This window comes from Chrysochloris asiatica, unplaced genomic scaffold (assembly GCF_000296735.1).
Source record: "Chrysochloris asiatica unplaced genomic scaffold, ChrAsi1.0 scaffold00035, whole genome shotgun sequence".
Taxonomy (NCBI): Eukaryota; Metazoa; Chordata; class Mammalia; order Afrosoricida; family Chrysochloridae; genus Chrysochloris; species Chrysochloris asiatica.
In genome coordinates, this window is record NW_006408553.1 from 4,727,347 (window position 1) to 4,750,922 (window position 23,576).

Consider the following 23,576-nt stretch of genomic DNA (forward strand, 5'->3'; position numbering starts at 1 on the left):
ATCAGAATTGGAAGAAGACTCATTAACAACTCGTTAACAAATATACAGATGGCACAACTTGCCTTGCTGAGAATGAAGAGGACTTGAAGCACTTACTGATGAAGTTCAAAGACTATAGCCTTCTGTAGGGATTATACCTCAACATAAAGAAAACCAAAATTCACACAATTGAATCAACAAGTAACATTTTAAAAGGAGAAAAGACTGAAGTTGTCAAGAATTTAATTTCACTTGGATCTATAGTCAATACCCATGGAAACGTCAAGAAATCAAATGACATATTACACTGGGAAAATCTGTTGCAAAAGACCATTTTAATGTGTTAGAAAGCAAAAATGTCACCTTGAGGACTGAGGTGCTCCTAACTCAGGCAATGACATTTTTTATTGCCTCATATGCATGCAAAAGATGAACAATGACTAAGGAAGACTGAAGAAGAATTTATGAGCTTGAATTATGGTGGTAGTGAAAAATATTAAATGTACCCTGGACTGCCAGAAAAATGATTAAAGTTGTCTTGGAAGAAGTACAGTCAGATGTTCCTTGGCAGCGAGGATGGTGAAATTTTTGTGTCATGTAATTTAGACATGTTATCTGGAGTTCCCAATCCCTGGAAAAGGACATTGTGCTTGGATCATACTTGGTAAAGTAGTGAGTTAGTGAAAAAGAGGACGACCTTCAGTGAGATGGACTGTCACAGTGGTTACAACAATGGCCTCAAACACAGTAATGAGTGGGACAGTGTTGTGTTCTGTTGTACATTGTTGTTGTTGTTAGGTGCCATTGAATCAGTACTGACTCATAGCGACCTTATGCACAGCAGAACAAAACACTGCCCAATCCTGGGCCAACCTCACTGTTGTTGCCACGCTTGAGCCCATTGATACTGCCACTTTGCCAATCCATCTCGCTGGGGGTCTTCCTCTTTTTCTCTGACCCTACACCCTGCCAAACATGATCTCCTTCTCTAGCGACTGGTCCCTCCTGACAATATGTCCAAAGTATGAGAGACGAAGTTTGGCCATCTTGGCCTCCAAGGAGCACTCTGGCTGCACTTCTTCCAAAACAGATCTGTTGGTTCTTTTGGCAGCCCATGGCACTTTCAATATTCTCCTCCAACACCATAACTCAAAATCATCAATTCTTCTAAAGTCTTCCTTATTCACTGTCCAACTTTCACATGCATATGAGGTTATTGAAAATACCATGGCTTGGGTCAGGTGCACCTTAGTCTTAAAGCTGACATCTTTGTTCTTCAGCATACATAGGGTCTCTATTAATTGAAACTAACTCAAGACCCCTAACAACAATAGAGGAATTAAGACATGGACATCTTTAGGGACCATTCTACCTACCACACCCTGGTAGGCAATGGACTTATAGACTAGATCTGCCATTCCTTATCTGAAACCCCTGGACCCAGATATGTTTCAGATTTTACATTTCAGAAAGGTAATGATGTGCATATACCAACTATTATACAAGGGTAAGTTAAAAAGTACCACTACAAAATCAAAAACCTTTATTCAATGAAAATATCAAAATTTGAAGCTATTGTTTTTTGACAGATCCTCTATTTAGGTCTATACACTTCTGAAGGAAGTGGTTCCATCTCTCTAACCCTTCCCCCAAAGAACAGTGCATTCTTCAATTCATACCATGTCAAAACAGCAGTTTTTGGCATCCTTGAGACTCAAACTGTGTTCCTTTTATATGTTCTATGAGTTTGGAGATCAAAAAAGAAAAGAAAAAGGGGAGGGCCGATCAGGGCTGTAGGGTGGATGAGGATAAGTTTCCCAAGATAATTATTGTAGGACAGCGCTTGCTATCCTCAAAGAATGAGCAAGTACATTCATGATGGAAAAAAAAAATAAATAAAACCCTTAATACAACTTTTCTGGCCTTTTTCTCACCAGTGAAGTTTTCCATTTTCTTAAAACTTCTCCCTAATAAACCTCTGTGAGTGTCCTGCATCCTTCAAGAAAATCTAATAAAATTGCCCTTTGGGAATTCTCCAGTCACTATAACCTTGTGAACTGGCCTCTTTGTCTTAAATTTAACAAAGGGTGAGCAGCAGATATCCTCAGAAGCTGCAGTTTGATTGGACCTCTTTGAAGGCATGTTAACGAGGCTAAGACAACTGTATTACTGAAAGAACTTGTCATCCACAGATCACAGAGACATGTTTAGATATGTTTTACTTGAAATAAACATGTACATATATGAACTAGCACCCTAATAGCAATACTTTTTAAATTTACCCTCATATAATGCTTCTTCCAGCAAGGTTTGGGGCAGACTCCGTAATCAAATATTGTAACTAGTCTCATGTTAGCTCTGGACAGGTTTTGCCTTCAATATGAGTTGTATATTTTCAGAGATTATTGGATTTCAGAATGATGAATGAAAGACTGTGGATTTGCAGTTTGTTTTTGAGCCATGGTGAGGTTAAGAGAGCAAATTCCGTAAAACAGAGCACAGACTTGACAAGGAATTGGAAGAGCTGACTTCTTATTTTGACTCTATCTCCATAGGACTTGATTTTCCTTATCTATAAAATAACTACTCTCTGTTTCAAAGCACAACTCTGAAAACGTCCCATGCCTTTACCAGGGCCATCTTCACTGCTTGATCGTAGCACTTAGGAGCCAAGGCATGACCTCACTTCCTTGTCTGCATAGTGTTCTAGGCAGCCAATACTAGCTACTACATCATGGGAGTTGACTGTAGAGCTGGCATCTGTTTGCTCAAATGATTCCTCATAAATTTCCTTTGAGCTCTAATCTTTTTACTTTGTCTCCCATACTTTGGACATGTTGTCAGGAGGGATAAGTTTCTGGAGAAGGACGTCATGCTGGGTAAAGTGGAGGGTCAGTGAAAAAGAGGAAGACCCCAATAAATGGATTGACACAGTGGCAGTAACACTAAACTCAAAGATAGCAATTGTGAGGATAGCTCTGGACCGGGCAGTGTTTCATTCTGTGTGTAGGGTCAATGTGAGTTGGAACTTATTCATAGCACTTAACAACAACACAATAAAAAGCGCTCTACCCTGGGAATCTGAGCCCTTGTGGTACACAGATTAACACACTCAGCTGTTAACCAAAAGGTCACCTAGTCAAACCCACCAGCAACTACATGGGAGAACAGACCTCGTGATCTGCGCATGTAAAGATTGCTGTTGTTGTTAAGTACCGTTGAGTTGGTTCTGACTCATAGTGACCCTATATAGGTAAAGATTGCAAGATAAGAAACCGTATGGAGCAGTTCTATCCTGTTTTGGTGTCTTAGGGTCGCTATGAGAGTCAGGTCTAAGGCATGCAACAACAGCAGCCTGGGAATGGAGGTTTTGTTCCTAGAGGCAGCCCCATAGCTTTGAGCTGTTACCTGTAAAGGGTCTAAGCCCTCTTTAAAATAGGGATTAAATTGAGCAACAGTGATATATTATAAAGGATGCTGTGAAAATGTAATAAGTATCAGGAGACTGCCCCCTTGTCAACTGATGAAAGCAGAGAAGAAATTTCCCCTCAAGTTCTCTGATCATACAATGCTGTTTTTATCATGAATCCAACTTTCTTTCATGCCTCTCAGTTTGGAGATACAGTTGGAGGCACAGGGAAGATGTATAGTTTGTCCAAACTGAGGAGGAAACAGAAAGAGTCCCTCAATTAGAGCTGAGTATATGGTTTTTAATCTGCAAAAGCCCTGGTGTCCTGTCCTTAGTTTTTACTGTTATGGTTGTTGTTATTGTTAAGTGTTGTTGAGTTGGTTCTGATTCATAGTGATCCTGTATAGGGTTTCTAAGAAGCAGCTGTAAATCTCATCTTTCTCCTGAGGAGCAGTTGGTGGGCTTGTACTGCCAACCTTGTGATCCACAGTCCATTGCCACTGTGTTCCCCTGGGTGGTAGTGATTGTTGTTGTTGTTAAGTGCTGTTGAGTTGATTCCGACCCATAATGACCCTGTATAGGGTTTCTGAGGAGCAGCTGGTAAGATTGAACTGCCGACCTTGCGGTTCAAACCGACTTCGCAGTCCAGTGTATTAACCCCCAGCTTCACACCAGGGCAGTGGTGACCGTGCTTGGGAAATACAGTGGATGATGCTCTGCGGGATTGTTTAGTGTTGTGGTTCATGGCAGATCACAGTGAACACACAGTGCTACTGGGTGCCTGTCACTGAACTGGCAGGGATGGTAAATATCAGTCAAGTACTGAGACAGGCTGGTTGGGCATCAGATGCCATTCCCAGGACAGAAGACAAGTGTGATGGAAAGTTAATAGAATCCAGAAGCAGTGACAGGTGGTGCTTCCTGTGAACAGAAATCACCCAACGGGGAGTTTGGGTGAGAACTTGGGGTACCCTGTGGTCAGTGGAGATATTGGAGACCAACAGAATGGATCATTCTTTGACTGTAGTCAGTGTTTCACCCCAACCCCCTTTTCTAAAGTAGAATTTGGGAGAGAGCTGAGCAGTCCTGAGTCCGGTTAGAATGGCAGAGTATGCTAATTCAAAGATAAGCTTTTTTGTGTTTTTTTTTTTCCTGCTTCTATATAAGGATCTCTGGTAGCGTAGTGGTTACAAATTGGGCTGCGAACCGCAAGGTCCGCAGTTCGAAACTACCAGCTGCTCCGCGGGAGAAAGATGAGGCGATCTGCTCCCGTAAAGATTTACAGCCTCGGAAACCCTGTTCAGGGTCGCTATGGGTCGAAACCGACTCGACGGCACTTAACAACAACAACAACAATATAATTGTAGGCTGGGAACTCATTAATCAGTAGACTGACTGCCCTTGTCCCTGAAGGAGACCTTGAATAAAATTGTATCTGCTCATTTTTAGATTTTATCTCCAAAGAATTATCCAATATTCTTACAGAAATGGCCTTCAGAGTGGACCACCCTACAAAGTAGGGGATTTGAAAAAAAAAAAGTATAACTGGAATTCAAAGCATTAAAAAAATGAAAGAAAAACCTTGCAGCTAACAGATTCAAAAACCGTGAGCAAGATTCCTCCCCTTCATATCTTCTTTAACCAAATGGAGTTAGAGATGAGACCTTTTGCTCCTCCACTCCCACACATTCTTCCCTATACACATCCCACACGTACACCCCACACATGCTAATCCACACACAAATACATGCCACACATCCTCTACACAGCTCACACATTCTCTACACAGCCCCCACTCACAACACACACACATACACAAATACCACACTGCCCCAAGGCCTTAAGCTTTAGTTAGTAGAGAATCCCACAAAAAGACTTTAAAACTTGTCATTTGTCACTATAAGAACTGATAAGAAAATGCTCCACAGAATATATATTTTGACTATAAACTGGACATTAAAACCATGGAGTGGTGTGTATATTTATATATATCAATACAAGGCTTAACAACAAATATATATATATATATATTTAACAACATATACGTATATGTTGTTAACTGTCGTCGAGTCGGTTCTGACTCATAGCAACACTGTATAGGGTTTCCGTGGAGTGGCTGGTGAGTTTGAACTGCTGACCTTGAGGTTCAAACTGACCTTGCAGTCCAGTGCGTTACACACACATACATATTATAGCATCAGATGTTTGTTGCTGTTGAGAATATGCACAGGAGAATGTACATCAATTCAACAATTTCAACATTTACAATTCAGTGATATTGACTACATTCTTCTAGTAATGCAACCTTTCTCACCCTCCTTTGTCTAGTTGTTCTTCCTCCATTAACATAAATTGACTTTCCCCCAAGTTTCCTTAGCTGATCTTTCAGAGAGTTGCTGTTGTCAGTTTAGTTCCATATACATAAATCTTAAAAAAGCACAGTGGCCAAGATAGACATTCTTTACTAGTCAAACTGTTGTTTCATTACACAGCCGATTAATGTAATTGCTGTCAATAAGTACTACATCTGTAAAACATTTGTGGTAGGAGAGAAAAGAGCCCATTTTTAAATATATATATATAAGATTCTTGATTAAGTCTTCAACAAGAAACAAAACAAAACAAATATGGATCATCCCATTGATTTAACTTGAGGCCTAGAGGTGTCCACTGCTATAGCTCCACAAGGTAACTTAAATAGGGCACAGAGAACGAAGGAATCTTCTTCCACAACCACGACTGAAAGCAGCAATGAGTCACTACACAAGAAAGCTTTCATATTGCCTCTGAGCCCCTTGGAGTATGAAGTCACAACCAGGTGACCTTGCAGCTATTAAGGGGCGTGTCCTGTGAAGGAGTTGCTGTTCTATTTGTAGCGATAGGGGCAGTGACCCAAAACCCAGTTTCAAATACACTGTTTCTGACTTTGGCACTTTGGCTATCAGAGATGCATGAGGTACTCAAGAAAAATTGGCATCTGAAACTGGTTTGGGCTTGCTGTACTCATCTGTGACCAGAGTGCTGCCAGATTTTAAGCTCTAAAGCAAGTTGAATCGGCAAAAGTTGGGTGGTAGAAAAACTTTTACAATAACAAGAACAAATCAGACACCTCATATAATTGATCCTGCTGGATCAGGGTTTCGTGTGACATCCTAGTTAAGTGGCCTGAAAATGTGCTTAGTGTTCCTGTTCTATCTTCTTGTTCATTTCGTAATGCCTGGGGTCTTAAAAGATTGCAAGTAACCATTCAAGGAACAATTGGTGTCTATTCACCCAAAGCAATAGAGGAAGCAGAGGTCCAGAGCGAGAGGAAGAAGTAGAACTTATGGTTGATTGCTTCCTTTCCCAAAAATCTAGAAGTGGATGGTGTTCAATTATCATTACTGAACACTCTGATAAAGGTTCTATAGAGGAAAATATAGAACAGAGTTTCAAATTTTCATGTACTCCAGACTCTTGAGCCATAAAGGCTGGGATGAACCCCTGAAACTACTGCCCTGAGATAACCTTCAGGTACATTTTTAAATGTTACTATAACTTATAATGTTGGAGTCCTGGTGTGTTGCTGTGGGTTAATGCGCTAGACTGCTCGGCAGTTGAACGGAAAGGTTGGCAGTTCAAACTCACTAGCCACTCCTTGGAAACCCTATCCACGATTGCTATGAGTTAGAACTGTCTTGATGACACTTAATAACAACAATAATAATTTATAACGGAAGTGCTGATGGCACTATAGGATAAGCAGTGGATTGCTAATTACAAAGTTGGCAGTTCAAACTCAACAGCTGCTTTGTGGCTTTCTGCTCCTTCCAGTAAAGGTTACAGATCTGGAAACTCTATACAGGGTTCCTATGAGTCAGAATCAACTTAATGGCAGTAGATTTGGGTTTTGGATAACTTATAGTATTATGTAGGAGCTCTGGTAGTGTAGTGATTACGATCAGGCTGCAAACCTCAAGGTCAGCAGTTTGAAACTACCAGCTGTTCCGTGGGAGAAAGATGAGGCTTTCTGCTCACATAAAGGTTTATAGCCTCGGAAACCCTGTACAGGGTCGCTATGAGTCGGAACTGATTCCGGGGCACATAACCACCACCACCATAGTATTATGTTCTCATTAGTAGATGGCAACTGAAGAACAACCTGTAGAATGCTTTGAAGATACAATGATCAAGCTTCTATACATCCCTTCCAAACCAAGTTAAGCTTGCTTGCTGTATACTCTGAAATCAGCAGTTCTGTAAAACCTGATTTAGGTTGTTTGCATTTTATAAAGGAGAGCTCTACAAGGGAGTCACTAAGATCCAGGCACATCTCTGAATAAATAGAAAGAATACACTTTGTTTGTTTTTTTAGATATTTATTTATTCCTGGTGTGTCACCGTAGGATCAGCACTAGACTGTGATCCAATAGATCGGCAGTTCAAACCCACTTAGCTGCTACTCAGAAAACCTATAGTGTCGCTGTGAGTTGGAACCCACTCAATGGCACTAAGCAACATTTATTTCACAGTGCTACTGCATAACAACCAAGGGGTTGGTTTTAGTGTGGTTGGGCTTTCTGTAAAGAGTGAAAGTATTATTAGGAGCAAAATGCCTTGTGGTGACTTCAAGTGGAGAATACGGAAACTTGGTGAGTAGCAGAGATGAGGAACCTGAATCTTTTCCCAGAGTAGGTACCCTGTGCCTGGTCCTGGGAACACCTGTAGGTGTTGGCTGATTCCTCTCTGTATATAATAGTATTGCCCATCCCTGGAAGGGAGTCAGGCCACACTTAAAATAAATGGCCTCAATGTAAACAGAACAGCAGAAGGTATTCTGGAAATGCAAGCTAGAATTTTCAGGTTTAAGTTGATGTGAAGAAAAAAAAGGGATAATCCTATCCAAAACCGAGAAACTGTTTCCTTTGCTGTACATTCCCTTCTTGTACCCATGAAAGTAACACTTCAATATTATTTATATGAGTTAAGGTAGGGAGTGTACTAGATAAAAACAAACAGGGAGTTAACTGTGTTTATCTAACTAATTTGATTAAAGCCATAATCAGAGAATTACACTATTAACCAAGTCATTTCCGTGTAACTGTAATAGTTACACGGAAATGACTTGGTTAATAGTCTCATGGTAGTTTGTAGGATATAATTTTACATAAAATGTTTTTGTTATGTACCATCAAGTCAGTTCTGACTCATAGTGACCCTGTATAGGGTTTCCAAGGAGCGGCTGGTGGGTTTGAACAGCCAACCTGTGGTTAGCAGTCCAGTGAGGAGCCTATATAAGATAGAATCATTAAATTCTACTGCCTGAAAGGCTATTTAAGCCACTGTGATTTAAAATACAAAATCAGAACAGTATATAAAAGGAGCCCTGGTATTATAGTGGGTTATAAGTTGGGCTGCTAAATGCAGTGTCAGCAGTCCGAGGGACTACTAGCCACTCCAAGGAAGAGAAAGATGAGGCTTTCTGCTCCTGTAAAGATTTACAGCTTTGGAAACCCTATACAGAGTTGCTATGAGTCAGAACCAAATCAAGGACATACAACCACCACCATTTTATATCAAAAGCTTCACTACAAAATAAATTATGAAAGAGAAAAACAGAATTGGTTCTAGTCTATCATTGTATCTTGTGAAGCTGATAAATCAACTTGATACACTTACAAATGATTGGAAGAAACTATATAAATGGAAAGAAAGGCATGGAACCCAGAGTCAGGAGAGTTGAAATCCTATCTGCTACTTACAATCCAGTCTGTCAATTTCTGGGGCTGTTTCCCGGCTTATAAAGTGAAGGCCACAACAACTAAATATCACTAGGTTGATGTGAGAATAAAACAAAGTAATAAATAAACATGAAGTGTTTTATAAATCATGAATATGTGCTTTGTGGTGTGCTGGGGAAAGTTGTGATAGAAGAGGACAGATGTTTATCAAATATGCAAGTTTGATACTCTAATATGCTCAAAATAAATTAAGACACTAAACAAAATCTATTCTTTCTATAAAATCAGACATCACATTCTGGCTAGAGTAAGAAAATGTATAGAGAAAAAGGTTTATTCCGGTTTTAGTGGAGGAACAGGAGATTATTTTTTAAGAAGTACTGAATTTCTGTGTGGGGTCATGAAAACCTTAGGGACACAGATGGTGGTGGTGGGTTGCTAAACTTGTAAGTTAGGGTCTCTAGAAATCTCTGCATGTTAGAAAAAGGGGCAAAGCATCCCCAGGGTCTTCATCATCCTAATTCTTATTTTAGTAAAATCACGCTGTTGTTGTTGTTAAGTGCCTTCGAGTCGGTTCCGACCCATAGCGACCCTGTACAGGGTTTCCGAGGGTGTAAATCTTTACGGGAGTAGAAAGCCTCATCTTTCTCCCACGGAGCGGCTGGTAGTTTCGAACCACTGACCTTAAGGTTCGCAGCCCGATTCGTAACCACTACGCTACCAGAGCTCCTTAGGGCACATATACTACATTTTAGGAGTAAAAGTTATTGTGCCTTTTTCCCATCTTGCTAATCTAATTGGTTTTAGGAAACTGCCTCTGCTCTTTATATAATCTTATTCTTTGCAACTTTGTTGTTGTTGGTAAGTGCTGTCAAGTCGGTTCTGACCCACTGCGACCCTGTATAGGGTTTCTGAGGAGCGACTGGTGAGCTTGAACTGCCGACCTTGCAGTTAATCAGAAATATAGTTTTCTTCTCTCCCATTATTCTGCTATCCCTAAACCGTGCTGTGCTCAAAAGCTTATAGTCTTACTAGAAAATTGTCTTTTTTTTTTTTTTTTTTTTTTCCAAATGGCTAGGAATAGGGTGATCTGGCTTATTTCAGTGACCTGCTAACAGGGTTGGGTAAATTATTGACTATCAGTTTCAGAGAACTAGAATTCAGTTTATTTTGATTAACAGTAAAACTATATTGAATATATTTTAATAATTGAGAAAGCCTTTAATAAATTAACAGTACCTTCATTCTTTCAGAAACTATTTATTGAGGCTCTATTAATTACCAAAGGAGCCCTGATATAGTATTGGATATCGAGTTGGGCTATTAACCTTAAGGTCAGCTGTTCGAATCTACCAGTCACTCTGTGGGAGAATGATGAGGCTTTCTGCTCCCATAAAGATTTAGAGCCTGAGAAACCCTATACAGGGTATCTGTGAGTTGCAACTGACTCAACAGCACACCACCACCACCAAATTCCAGGCACAGTTCTGTCTACTGGGAATTCAGACGGCAGGGAGTTAAAGAGGCATGGGCTTTGCTCTCATGGAGAGTATCATTCTGACCAACAATCTTATGAAGACATTCCATTAATTTAAGAGATGTAAGAGAACAGGATGAGTAAACACTTAATCTAGGAGTTTGTTTTAAAAAATAAATCCTTGATTTTTGCCCATTAATTCATAATTTCAATCTTTACCATAAACATTGAATACTAGTGGAAACAACCCAAATGTCAATCAATACATGAATAGGTAACTCAAAGTGGTATATACGTACAGTGGAATATTTTCCAGTAAAAATGAGAAATTATGTTTTTGTATATGCTATGTGATATGGACAAACCTTAAAAACATTATTATGAGTGAAATAAATCAGACACAAATGACAAATACTGTATGATTCACTTATATGAAATAGGTCAGGCAAATGCATAGAGACAGAAAGGGTCACTTTAAGTCAGAATTGAGTTGATGGCAATGGCGGGTAGCATTTGTATAATTGTATAGTCCTACTTTTAAGCAAAGGAGCTCTGGTAGCATAGTGGTTATGAATCAGGATGCTAATCTCACCGTCAGCAGTTTGAAACTACCAATTGTTCCATGGGAGAATGATGAGGCTTTCTGCTCCCATAAAGATTTACAGCCTTGGAAACCCTGTACAGGGTCGCTATGAGTCGGAACCAACTCCATGGCACATAACAGCAACAACTTTTAAGCAAGTGAATATTAATTCATTAAGTTAGAAGAATTAACTGTTTTTCCAGCCCATCTTAAAACTGAATATAATTAGAATTATCCTTCGCTTATGGGACAATCTCTGGGGCAATAAATGTGTATTTGTAACCATATATTATAGATGATGTTGTCCTGGTGTGGTGCTGTAGGATAAGCACTCAACCTCAAGGTCAGTTTGAACCATTAGGTCGGTGATTGAAGCTCACCAGCTGCTCCTCAGAAACCCTGTACAGGGTCTCTATGAGTTGGAACCAACTCAGTGGCACTTAACAACAACAACAGCATCTTCCTGTAATTCAGTTGCCTATGTAGATTTGAACTGCTGGTTTCCTGAGTTTCATATTAATGCTTTTTTTGTAAACTCTCATCTGGCTGGGCTGGACTCCCAGAATCTAGTTGGGATCTGCACTGATAGGAGAGAATCATTTTGTCTTGGTGTCTGCAGGAAGTGTACTAGCTTTGGATGCTATCAGCTCTCAAGTTTTCTTTTTGGAGAGCTTTTGCATGAATGCTCTGTGACAGTTTTCATGTTTAGGTGAAACAAATGTGAAGTAGAAGTCAATGTGAAGCGCATATAAAACTCTGTCATTGGTGTTTCAGCAGCTGCAGATGTCTCTGTGATGTATCAGATGGGAGATGTATTAGAGTAGACATATGCTCTCCCTGGGAGGTCCAGTGGAAGGAGCAAGTTCTAGACATGGGGATGTCATGGAGAGTTAAGGAGAGTTCTGATTTCCTATCTCATTGGTAAAGGGATGATACCGACCCTGACCCTCTCACAAGGTTGACATGAAGGTCAAATGATGTATTACTCTTGAAAGTAAACAATTGCTACATAAGCAATCATTATCCAAAAGGTAGGTAGTTTTCCTGTCTTTCTTTTGTTGCTAGTTGTTGTTAGGTCCCGTCTAGTCGGTTAGACTCATAACAACCCCGAATAGGGTTTTCGAGGAGCATCTGGTGAGTTTGAACTGCTGACCTTGAGATTCGCAGTCCAGTGCTTATCCTACAGCACTACACCAGGAGTAGGAATAAATAAAAACATCATGTGAGGGTGCTTCAGTCGGCCTGGTACCTTCTCCAAGAAGCCTTTCATCTTCATTCTGGGAATGCTAAAGTCATCTTTATTTCTGAGGTTGTGTCCCTTTGATATTGGCATCATCAATTATCACTGTTAAGTCCATTCATCTGGCTGTTTTTTTAAATAAAGGAAATCCCTTTGAGATTGAGCTGATATCAGTCCTTACATTTGTATTTGGTTTTTGTCCTAAATTTATATCTGAATGAACCACCATATGGAATTCTTATTTAAGTTTTTCATATTATCTTGACACTTTGGAATGATGGCAAATCTTGGTTCAGCTTGAAAAGTAAAAATTTTAAAAATGTGGACCTGGTTCTTAGTATGTGAATAGCTTCAGCATTTATATTTTAGACAATATTTTTGCATAAGAGTGTTGATCTTAGGAGTGGTATTTAAACAAAACAGTTACTGATATCAAAATGTCTATTCAAGAATGTCCAGCTTTTGAGCTTTGGTATACTAAAAACTAAACAAACAAAAAGAAACTCTCTAAAGGCAAAGAAAGTACATCAGCTCTGACCACCATCGGTAGATGGTGTTACCGTCACAGTGATTACTGAGCCCCCAGCATCATGTACTTCACACTGTCTGTGTCGCTGCCTCATTTTGAGTTATTTAAAAATATTAACAGCCCATCATATCTGGTAAGTGCAAAAGCAGTCAGCATGTCGAAAATGCTAGTAAGAAAAGGCATTTGATGATAGAAAAAAAAGATAATTGAAAAAACAATAAATGTTTCTTGCATGCATTGAATGAATTGTTCAAATAGCAGGGATAATTCTAAGGGAAGAAGAATAGCTCATCCAAATATGTATAGAGTGTTGTGCCCATGCAAATGTCAGTAATTGGTGAGGAGATAAAGACAAAGTTTGAAAAAGTGGACAATGTCTGAGTAAATAGGCTAGAAGACCAGTGTCAGGTACCTAATGTTTTGTTGCTTGTTTTTAAGTGTCACTGAGTTGGTTTTAACTCATAGCAACCTTGTAGAGGGTTTCAGAGGAGTGGCTAGTAGGTTTGAACCACTGACCTTGTGGTTAGCAGTCCAGTGCTTATCCTATAGCACCACGCCAGGACCCCAAATGTTTAGGTCAAACAAATACCTACCAGCCTAATGCTAATTCAGGAAACAAGAGTTTGTTTAAGAGTGTGATAAAGGTACTGCTGACAGAACCTTGGTGTAAAACTCTGCCATCCCAGTCCTTCTGAAACAAACAAATAGCAAGTCTTGGGATGCAGACAGGACAGGCAGAATATTATCTACAATATGATACCTAGGCTTCCTAATTTGAATCTTAGAGAAATGATTCTTTCCAAAAGGATGCCCCAGAGATCTTGTAATAGTGAGGAAAAGAAGGAGGAACCTGGCTTTAGAGCGCACATGCCTTATGGTAGAAATGCATCCAGGGATTGCAAGCTGGAGCCCTTCAGAGTCATCTTCGACTCTTGTTACACAGAATTTTTGCAATAGTTCTAACCTGCTCATAGAGGAACTGGTTACTATACTGCACTATTTGAGAGGTGGAGCAAATAAGTATCCTTTTGAATATTAAAACAAGAAAATTTTGAGATAATATGCTGAGTGGCAGTTGCCTAACCTAGAGCATTCAAGACTTTGCCAAGTAATAAGCTTAAGCATTCTCATTTTCTTAGCATTACATTGAGGGTATAGTGGGAAAAGCGTGAACTCTGGCACAAAACAGCTGAGTGATCTTGAATAAATGGCACAACTCTGAGATTCAGTTTCTTTTAAAATATGAGCATTGCATTGTCTCATCTATCAGAGCTGGCATGAAGAGTAAAAATAATACATATTAAGTAACTTAACTCAGGGTCTGATCATAATAGGCATTCAGTGACTAGAAGCCATTAGCCCAATTAACATTAATAGCACTCCCCACAGTTAATAAAAGCCTGCAATTATTGTGGTCAGTTTTATTAGGTAAGGTAGACTAAACTTTTATTAACAAAAAAGCAAAACAAAACAAAAGGCAATGGTCCAAGTGCAATAAAAGTTAATTGTTTTCTCTTATAAAGTCCAGGGTGGATGTTGGCTCATATGGGCTCAGATCCACACAGTCATTCAGGGACTCTGGCTTTTGATGGCCTTACTGTCTTCAATAGCAGTGTGGGCAGTTCAAAGGAAAAGGCAAGTGGCATATAGAAATGTGTGATGGAACTCTTAAGGGCTTAACTGGCAGTGGTTCAATGGCAGCAGTCACCTGCATTATGTTTGAGATAAAAGCGAAGGCAACTGGGAAATGCAGTGAGCCTGGGTAGGCCCGTGTGTGGCTGCTGTGAATGAAGGACAGATCTGAGGTATTTAGCGGTCTCTGCCAGTGGCTCATTACATGGCATTGTCATGCCCCACTGTACCCTCTGTGCACCAGTGAACACTGACCTTGGCCTTTTGCTGACAAATTTTGATCTATTGCACAATTCAGGAATGAATTCTCATTCCTATATGCAAGGCATAGATATAGGGCTTGGGAATTTGGGTTGTGTGTGGGTATTGGGGCTAGGAGAGAAGAAGATGATGCTGAGACTTGGCTCAGGCTCTGCGCTCAGGTCTGGGGCAGGGTGGCGGGAGACTGTGTAATTGACCTGTTTGTAAGAGGCATGTAGTGTGATACACCAGCTCAGTCATAATGCCAGAGGGGTTGGCACTAGGCAGGCAGGAACGACATCAGAGAATCCAGACAATGGATCTGGGAATCCCATTGGCAGGAGTTTCCCATTGGGAAATCCATCTAGAGTTGTAGAAACCTAGATGCCGGACTTGGTAACAGGAGCAGGGAGAGAGAATGGAGGGGAAGAGCATACCCCAAGCAGAGAAAGTGGGCAGGGCTCCCAGGCACCAAACTGACATCAAAGGCATGTCTCCAGTCTTAGGGGAAAGCATGACATTATGCAGAATTAAATGTCAGAGACTAAGACATCTCTCTGGTCCAAGTAGAGCAAGGATTAAGAAAGGAAAAAGAGAATTAAAATTGGGGAGTAATGTCATCCCAGGAGCCCAAGACACACAGACCCAGTTGTCATGACCAAACTACCTGCTCCTGGTGGCTCTTAGCAATAACTTCTAAACCCTATTGAGGGATGAAAGGAGCCCTGGTGGCACAGAAGTTAAAGTCCTTGACTGCCAACCAAATGTTGTTGTTAAGTGCCATCAAGTCAGTTCTGACTCATAGTGACCATATCTAGGGTTCCCAAGGAGCAACTAGTGGGTTTGAACTGTCAACCTTGTGATTCACAGTCCAGTGCTGATCCTACAACACTATACCAGGAGTCCAACCAAATGATAGGCAGGACTGCTATCAGTGGAAGATAGATGCTCAGTGGAAGATTGATGTGGCAATCTGCTTCCATAAAGATTGCTATTGTAGTTCTAACCTATAATGACCCTGTATAGGATTTGCAAGGATTAAGGGAAGAAGGAAGGACTTACTTCACATACCAACTGTCTCAGTCACAATTTGCTCAGAAACTTAGGTGCTGGTGGGCAATGCTGGTAGATCCAGCTGTGAGAAGAAGTACGTGGAGGTGGGGGAAGCATTAAGGAAAGCTGAGCTGAAGGAGGCATTAATGGATTATCTTCTGAAATTGCACTGCCTCTCTAAATGGTAATTTGAAAAAATGTGTTTCATTTCATTTTAGTCACCCTCCAGTTCTTCAAGAAATATTCAACAAATGTTGGCAGATTCTATCAATCATATCAAGACATATGGATTTCACCAGGTAAAAAACTTACATCGCATCTTCACGGGGACTAAGGCATCACCATTTTCACTAATGTTTGACAAATTGCTAAACTAGTCTTTTGCAGAAATGAAATCAGGCAACAGAATAAGACATCTGTCTTAAAAGCTGCAAACACAGCAATTAATCTTCATCTGTTTATCAGAAGTTGGGACAGTATCATGAAAAAAAAAAAAAATGATGCCAAGAATGACTGCTAAGTTCCTCATGTTGTTGTTAAGTGCTATCAAGTTAGTTACAATTCATAGTGATCCTGCATACGGTTTCTGAGTAGTGCCTGCTGAGTTTGAATCACTGACCTTGTGGTTTAAACCAACCTTGCAGTCCAGTGTATTATCTAGATGCGCCACACCAAGACTCCAAGCTTCTCACAGAGAGTCTGAAATAGAGACAATATTCTGGGCTGCTCAAATCACTGAGTGAAGAGTAATTTCAGAAAGCACTAAAATTGACAGGAAATGGTGAATTAAGTTACTTCTGCGTTCCCTTGTCTCTGTGAGCCTGCCCTTATACAAGGGGACCTCTTGTGCCATCCCTGTCTACCATGTTAGGAACTTCTTTAAGGATTTAGATCATCCAGACTGTGAGGTTCTCCCTACAGGACAAACCCTACTTCTTCCTTTATGCTAGAATGTTATTTTATCATTTTTGTTATTAGTTGATGACAAGTTGGTTCCAACTCATAGTGATCCTATGTCCACCAGAATGAAACCCTGACCTGCCCTGCGCCATTCTCACAATCTTTGCTGTATTTGAGCCCATTGCTGTTGCCACTGTGTCATTCCATCTTGTTGGGAGTCTTCCTCTTTTTCACTGACCCTCCATTTTACTAAATGTGATGTCCTTTCCCAGGGACTGATGCCTCCTGATACTATGTCCAAAGTATGAGAGACAAAGTCTGACCATCTTGGCTTCCAACGAGCATTTCAGCTGTAATTCTTCCAAGTCAGACTGGTTTGCTCTTCTGGAAGTCCATTGTATATTCAATATTCTTCACCAACACCACAATTTACATGTATCCATTCTTCTTCAGTCTTCTTAATTTTATCATACATTGCTCAAAATAATTGAGACAAAAAATGAAGAGTTGGAAACTAGAGTATTTGACCCTTAGGAAGTCTCAGAAGAGTCAAGGCTGAAATACTAGACCATGAAGAGAAGCATTCTAGTGGCTGAAGGACTGAAATTGGGCTTGTGGTAGAGCTTATCCAGGGACCTGCCTTCCAGTGGATGGTGTAATTAATCCCCCAACTCTTCTGTAGAAACCCGTGTGAACTGGGATAGCTTGCATTTAGAAGATTTAAGAAATCATGGTGATGTTTTGGAATTATAGTTTCCTTATGCATGCCACCGGTATAAACATAAGGCAACTAGGGGCAGTGGTGGTTAGGTTGCAGAATTCTCACCTTTTGTGTAGGAGATTGGAGTTTAGTTCTCAGCCAGTGTGCCTCGTGGGTAGCTGCTACCCCTTAGTGGTGGCCTGCAAGTTGCTATGATGATGAACAGGTTTTAGACCAAGACAACCTAGGAAGAGAGGCTTGGTGATATATGATGGTGGTGATGTGCCATGGAGTCAGTTCCGACTCATAGCGATCCTGCATAGGGTTTCCGAGGCTGTAAATCTTTATGGGAGCAGAAAGCCTCTTCTTTCTCCCACAGAATAGCTAGTAGTTTGAAACTGCTGACCTTGAGGTTAGCAGCCCAACTCATAACCACTATGCTACCAGAAATGCTTTGGTGATGTATGTCCTTCTGAAAATCAGCCAATGAAAATCCTGAGGATTACTGTAGTCAGTTGTGTATAGGTGTTACCATGAGTTGGAGACCAACTCATTGGCAATTAGCAACAACAGTAAAAAAAAAAAAGTGGTGGGAAGACATGCTGTAAAGCATTCCGACCCATTGTCCAGGAAGAGAGGCTTTCTGTATGACATGGACTTGGCCTCATTTTCTGGTCACACTGACCTTCTCAGCCTTCGCACCTTGAACTCTGCCCTGAATGAGTCTCTAGCCTCAGCTCTCTGCCCCATTCAGGCTTGCACTTTGATGTGACATGCTATGGGCCCAAATCATTCACCTACATGCTTCTAGCACAATACACCCAAAGAAGACATGATGGTTTCCCAAACAGAGAAAAGGAAGAATACACTTTTAAAGATTTTGCTGGAAATGAGTTTTTTGGAAGAATTTATTTAAACAGTGAAACGCAGAATACATTGTATGCTTCCTATGTTTTGAGTAAATACAACGGTCAGGCCAGACCTCTTCAGTGTAGATTAGATTAGAAAAGAATATGATTTGCTAGTAGATAGCATTTTCACGTGTTTAAGTATTATCTTCTTAACCAAATACCACCTGTATTATTACTTATTACTTAAATAATACTTGATATTTTTCCTTAAGTAGACTCACTTTTTAAAACTTTTTGCTTATCCTAAGCAATAATAGTGTGGCACTGGAAGATAAGCCCCGAACTGCTAACCACAAGGTTGACAATTCAAATCCACCATCTGCTCTTTGGAAATCCTATACAAGGTCGCTGTGAGTCACAATTGACTCGATGGCACTGAACAACAACAAGCTATAATATCTATGCTATCATAGTTCACTGTCATAATTATACTTTAAAAATTACATTGAAATAAATACTTATGTATGTGAAGATGAACAGAGCTCCACTTTTAATGATTTTGGGTTTTTTTTCTGTTTAAATTTAGAAACTGCCAGCAGCATATTTCTGTATTTCAGGCTTGTAAACAGTTACAGCAAATCTTAACAATCATTTCAAACACCAAAAGCTACTCTGTGGTTTGAAGGAAAATAATGTAAAAAAAGAATGCAGCAACAAATGCTCCCAAAGTTCAATTCCATCCAAAGTTAAGTACAGTTTATGAACTATCACTATAGACTACATTGGAGTCCTGGTGTGGCACTGTTGGTTATTGCGCTAGACTGCAAGGTCAGTTTAAACCGCAAGGTTGGAGGTTCAAGCTCACCAGCTGCTCCTCAGAAACACTATACAGGGTCACTATGGGTCATTATTGACTCGATGGCACTTAATAACAACAATGGCTATATTTGCTGAGATTTATGGCTCCCCATGAAGATCTCAAACAAGCTTCATAACTTCAATATTTATCTTAATTGAAATCATTTGACAGGAAGTAAGTATTGTTTAATATGAAAACACATCAGAATAAAATAAAAAATAAAACAACAAAACAAAAAACCTGTCATTTCTGGCAAAGAATAAATCATGGTTAGTCTTTTTTGATTAGTTAGCTGAATCAGTGCTTTCATTCACTGAGTTGTAAATTCCATTTTCTTACAAGCACTTAGAAGACTGTGTCTAAATAAACAAAGTACTTTCTAGAGCACAGTGATTTGGTTTGTTATTTTATCTTCAGGTAAAAATGAAATTCCTGTTTTAAAGGAAGACTCATATTTCTTATTTTACAATTTTTCTTCACAAAGAGGAACTTTTAAATGTTTCATGTTTTATTTAAGAGAGGAAAAAAAGGACTCATTTTTGAGCCATACTGAGCAGTCATCGGCGTTGTTCAAGAAAATATGATTGTTAAACAAGATGGTTGCCCAGGAAACATCAAGGCAAGTGGCCAGGTCCCCTCAGTGCAAACCCCCTTCCAAGACTAAGACTCAATGGGAATACATGCTCTGATTGGTGACCACTCTCGTCACCGATAAGGGGAAGAGAGGGAAAAACAGCAATGAAGTGGCGAACTAAGCCCTACAATGCTCATTAGACTTCTGTGAACCCAGGTCAAGACCTGGTTGGCTAGCAGTGTGGCAAGACCTGGGGACTCTTGGGCCCAGAGACAGTGACATGCCACAGAGGACTAGAGTGGAGAGTGAAGTGTCCAGCTAATAAGAAGAGAGGGCATATGCACAAGAACACCTACACTTGCAGGTAATACCCACTTAACGTGGCTTCAATGACTGGATGATCAGAGCTCAACCAGAAGAAGAAAGAAAAGGAAACAAAGAGTAATCTGATACAATTTGATGAACTTGACCTACACCTATGGATGCAGTAGCTCAAAAGAGGGAACAAATTCTTACAGCAAGAATCATTCCCACCCCCTCCACACACAGAGTAGACAGGGATGAGCAACTTGGACATTGGCTATCCAAAATGGGAGTTGGGGGGGCTACAAAGGCAAGAAGTGACTGGCTTACAAGCTTTCAAGAGGGAACATAGAGCCAGGGGCCCTGGAGAAAGGCAGACTCTCCAGTGAGTAGTATCCAATCTGTCTAGGTGGAGTTGATGAAATGAAATGCAGATGGGTCTCCTGTGATACAATAGTGAATAATTGTTATCAGGACTGATTGTGAGCAAGGGAAATGTAAAGGTAGATGTTTTATAGAAAGGAAGGGAGTGATTAACTTTCCAGTCTAGGAGCGGAGGTCCCTAGGACCATCAATGGAGAAAAGCGGAGAGCGGGACCCTACCCAGAGAAGCAGTGATGCCTGAGATGGAGGCAGAGACGATGACATGGAGCGATGGAGCAGCTGGGGACATTAAATACAGAGAGGGAGAGCAACTGTGTGCTGAAGACTTGGGTGTGGGGTGGGTAGTGTAGGGGGCAGGCTTGCAGGGTATACCCTTTGCTTGTTTGATGATGCTTGGAGGGGATTGTAACCATGGCAATGAAACGATATATGATAGAATGAATGTAAGGCTAATGTTCTCCCATGTAAACTATCATATAATTCACAATAAAACATTTTTAAAAAAGAAAATATGATTGTTACATACACACTGTGCTAGGCACTCAACTAATACAAAAATCCCATGAAAGGGGTTTTCATTTTCTAATTTTGCATACTGGGGGCACATACGAGGAGAGTTTTAATAACCTCTTGTGGGCTTAGATCCAGCTTCAGGTATAGCTGGTTCCAAAGCCAGTGCATTTCTCATAATACAAGTGCCTCCGTAATGGGTCAGAGAGGGTTCATCAAAGGTCTGTGCCCTTTTGGAAAACTGCCTGATCCACTCACCAGTGATTGTTTCTGTTCTTTTTAAACAGAAGAAAGAACCCACGAAGAAAAAGGACGATGAAGAAATAAAACAAACCGATGAAGAGAGAACCAAGCATATTTATAAGAACTGGAAAGAAGAGTCAGAGTGGCAGGCATCTTGTGAGTACATGGGCCCTCAGTCACACCTTCCTCTTGCTAAGTTGAATTGCCGCCTAATTCAATGATCAATCTAGGAAGCATTTAAAGGTGGCTTGTAGAAGAGAGCTGTGTGAACACTGAATTACAAACCAAATGTTGACAAGCTGCTTTGTTGAGTAGCAGTATGGTTTTCAATGAATCTTTGTGCCATCAAAATTGTACCTCTATGATGGGGGTTGTAAAGCTACGAATTACTATGTTTTTGAAGAAGGTTTAATGACCTGGGAATATTTCCATGGTATCTTTTCAACTTGGAGAAAATACATCATATGATAGTATGAGAACTATTCCTATGTTTAAGTATACGAAGAAAAAAAGACTGGAAGGCGGTATAACCCATAGTTATAGAGTTGATTCTCACTCAGAGCGACCCTATAGGATAGGGTAGAACTACAGGTGTGGACATTCTTTTTTTTTGGTATCTGTTCATTGGTCTCTTACTGGCTGCGTACCTCCACTCTGGTGACTGGAGGGTTCTACTATGCATGCACATAGATCTCCTCGATATTTGAAGTCAAAGTTTCCATTTAAAACCAAATGGCCACCACTCGTCTGTCAGTTTGTCGTATTCTGGTGGCTTGTGAGTTGCTATGATTCTGAAAGCTGTGCCACCGGTATTTTAAACACCAGCAGGGTCATCCATGGTGGACAGATGAGCTTCCAGGCAAAGACAGACTAGGAAGAAAAAGTGACAAATTACTTCCCAATATTTAGTCACTGAAAATCTTATGAATAGCCGAGAATCACTGTCAGATATAGTGCCGGAAAATGAGCTCAAATTGGAAGGCACTCAAAATGCGACTGGGGAAGAGCTGCCTCCTCAAAGCAGAGTTGATTGTGATAACGCAAATGGAGTAAAGCCCATGGGAGAAAAGCCCGTGGGACCTTATTTGCTGATGGGGCACAACTCAAAATGAAGAGAAACTGTTGTAAATATCCACTGAAAATCGGAACATGAGATATACAAAGTATGAATCTGGGAAAATTGGAAGTTGTCAAAAATGAAATGGAACGCATAAACATCAATATCTTAGGTATTAATGAGCTGAAATGGACTGGTATTAGCCATTCTGAGTCTGACAACCACATGGTTTACTATGCTGGGAATGACAAATTGAAGAGGAATGGTGTTGCATTCATCTTCAAAAAGAATATATCCAGATCAGTCATGAGGTACAATGCTGTCTGTGATAGGATAATATCCACGTGCCTACAGAGAAGCCCAGTTAATACCACTATTATTCAAATTTATGCACCAAGCACGAATGCCAGTGAGAATGAAATAGAAGAATTCTACAAACTCTTCAAACTGAAATCCATCAAACATGCAATCAAAATGTATTGATCATTACTGGTAATTGGAATGTGAAGGTTGGGAGCAAAGAGGAAGGATCAGTAGTTGGAAAATATGGCCTTGGTGATAGAAATGATGCTGTAGAACGCATGATAGAATTCTGCAAAACCAATGATTTGTTCATTTCAAATACCTTCTTTAGACAGCATAAAAAAACGACTACAGACTTCTGGTATGGAAGGACAGCCAGAAAAGGTAGGGACTTGCTCCGGCAGGAAAAAACGAGTGGGATCTCACAAGGAAACATTCATAGACCAGTCCCACGGCTTTTGGACTATCATAAACTCTCCTGGGCTCACATTTTTGAGAAATTGCGCTAAGAAGGATAATGAAAAGTGCGTATTTTGGGACTCTTTTCTGCAGGGACCACGGGTCACTCCCGCAACAGCAGAGTTTAGAAGGCTGGGCCAGGCCTGGCCTGTTTGGAAAGTGGCGTCTCCCAGAAGGGACAGAGGCGATATAACTTCCTCCTTCCCAAATCTCCCACCCTGGCTTGAGACCCCAATAAAAACCGGCCGGGTGTAGCTCACTCACGCACGGAGAGTGTGAGAAATTCTGGAGAGTGTAAGAAAGGCTGCGGTGGCTCCTTGACGTCACTGATCATCCCCCATCTGTCGTTGCAGCTAAGCCCTCTGCCCCCACTCCTAGCTAGCAGTGGGATCTCAAAAAGGAGGGTTTCATATGTCAGTCCCACGGCTTTTGGACTATCATAATCTCTCCTGGGCTCACATTTTTGAGAAATCGTGCTAACAAGGATCTTCATAAGTAAGTGTTTCAAGTCCTCTTCACTTTCAGCGATCAAGGTTGTATCATCTGCATATCACAGGTTGTTAATGAGTCT

The 23,576-nt window shown here is 40.5% G+C and overlaps 1 protein-coding gene across 1 annotated transcript in view; it reads left to right on the forward strand.

Annotated features, from left to right (window-relative positions):
- SH2D4A (SH2 domain containing 4A) overlaps positions 1-23,576 on the forward strand; it is an 84,487-nt gene that overhangs the window by 28,975 nt on the left and 31,936 nt on the right. Inside the window, exons 4-5 of the mRNA XM_006859908.1 lie at positions 16,081-16,161; positions 21,231-21,342. Coding sequence (XP_006859970.1) covers positions 16,081-16,161; positions 21,231-21,342 — 193 coding nt within the window. The remainder of the gene's footprint in view (positions 1-16,080; positions 16,162-21,230; positions 21,343-23,576) is intronic.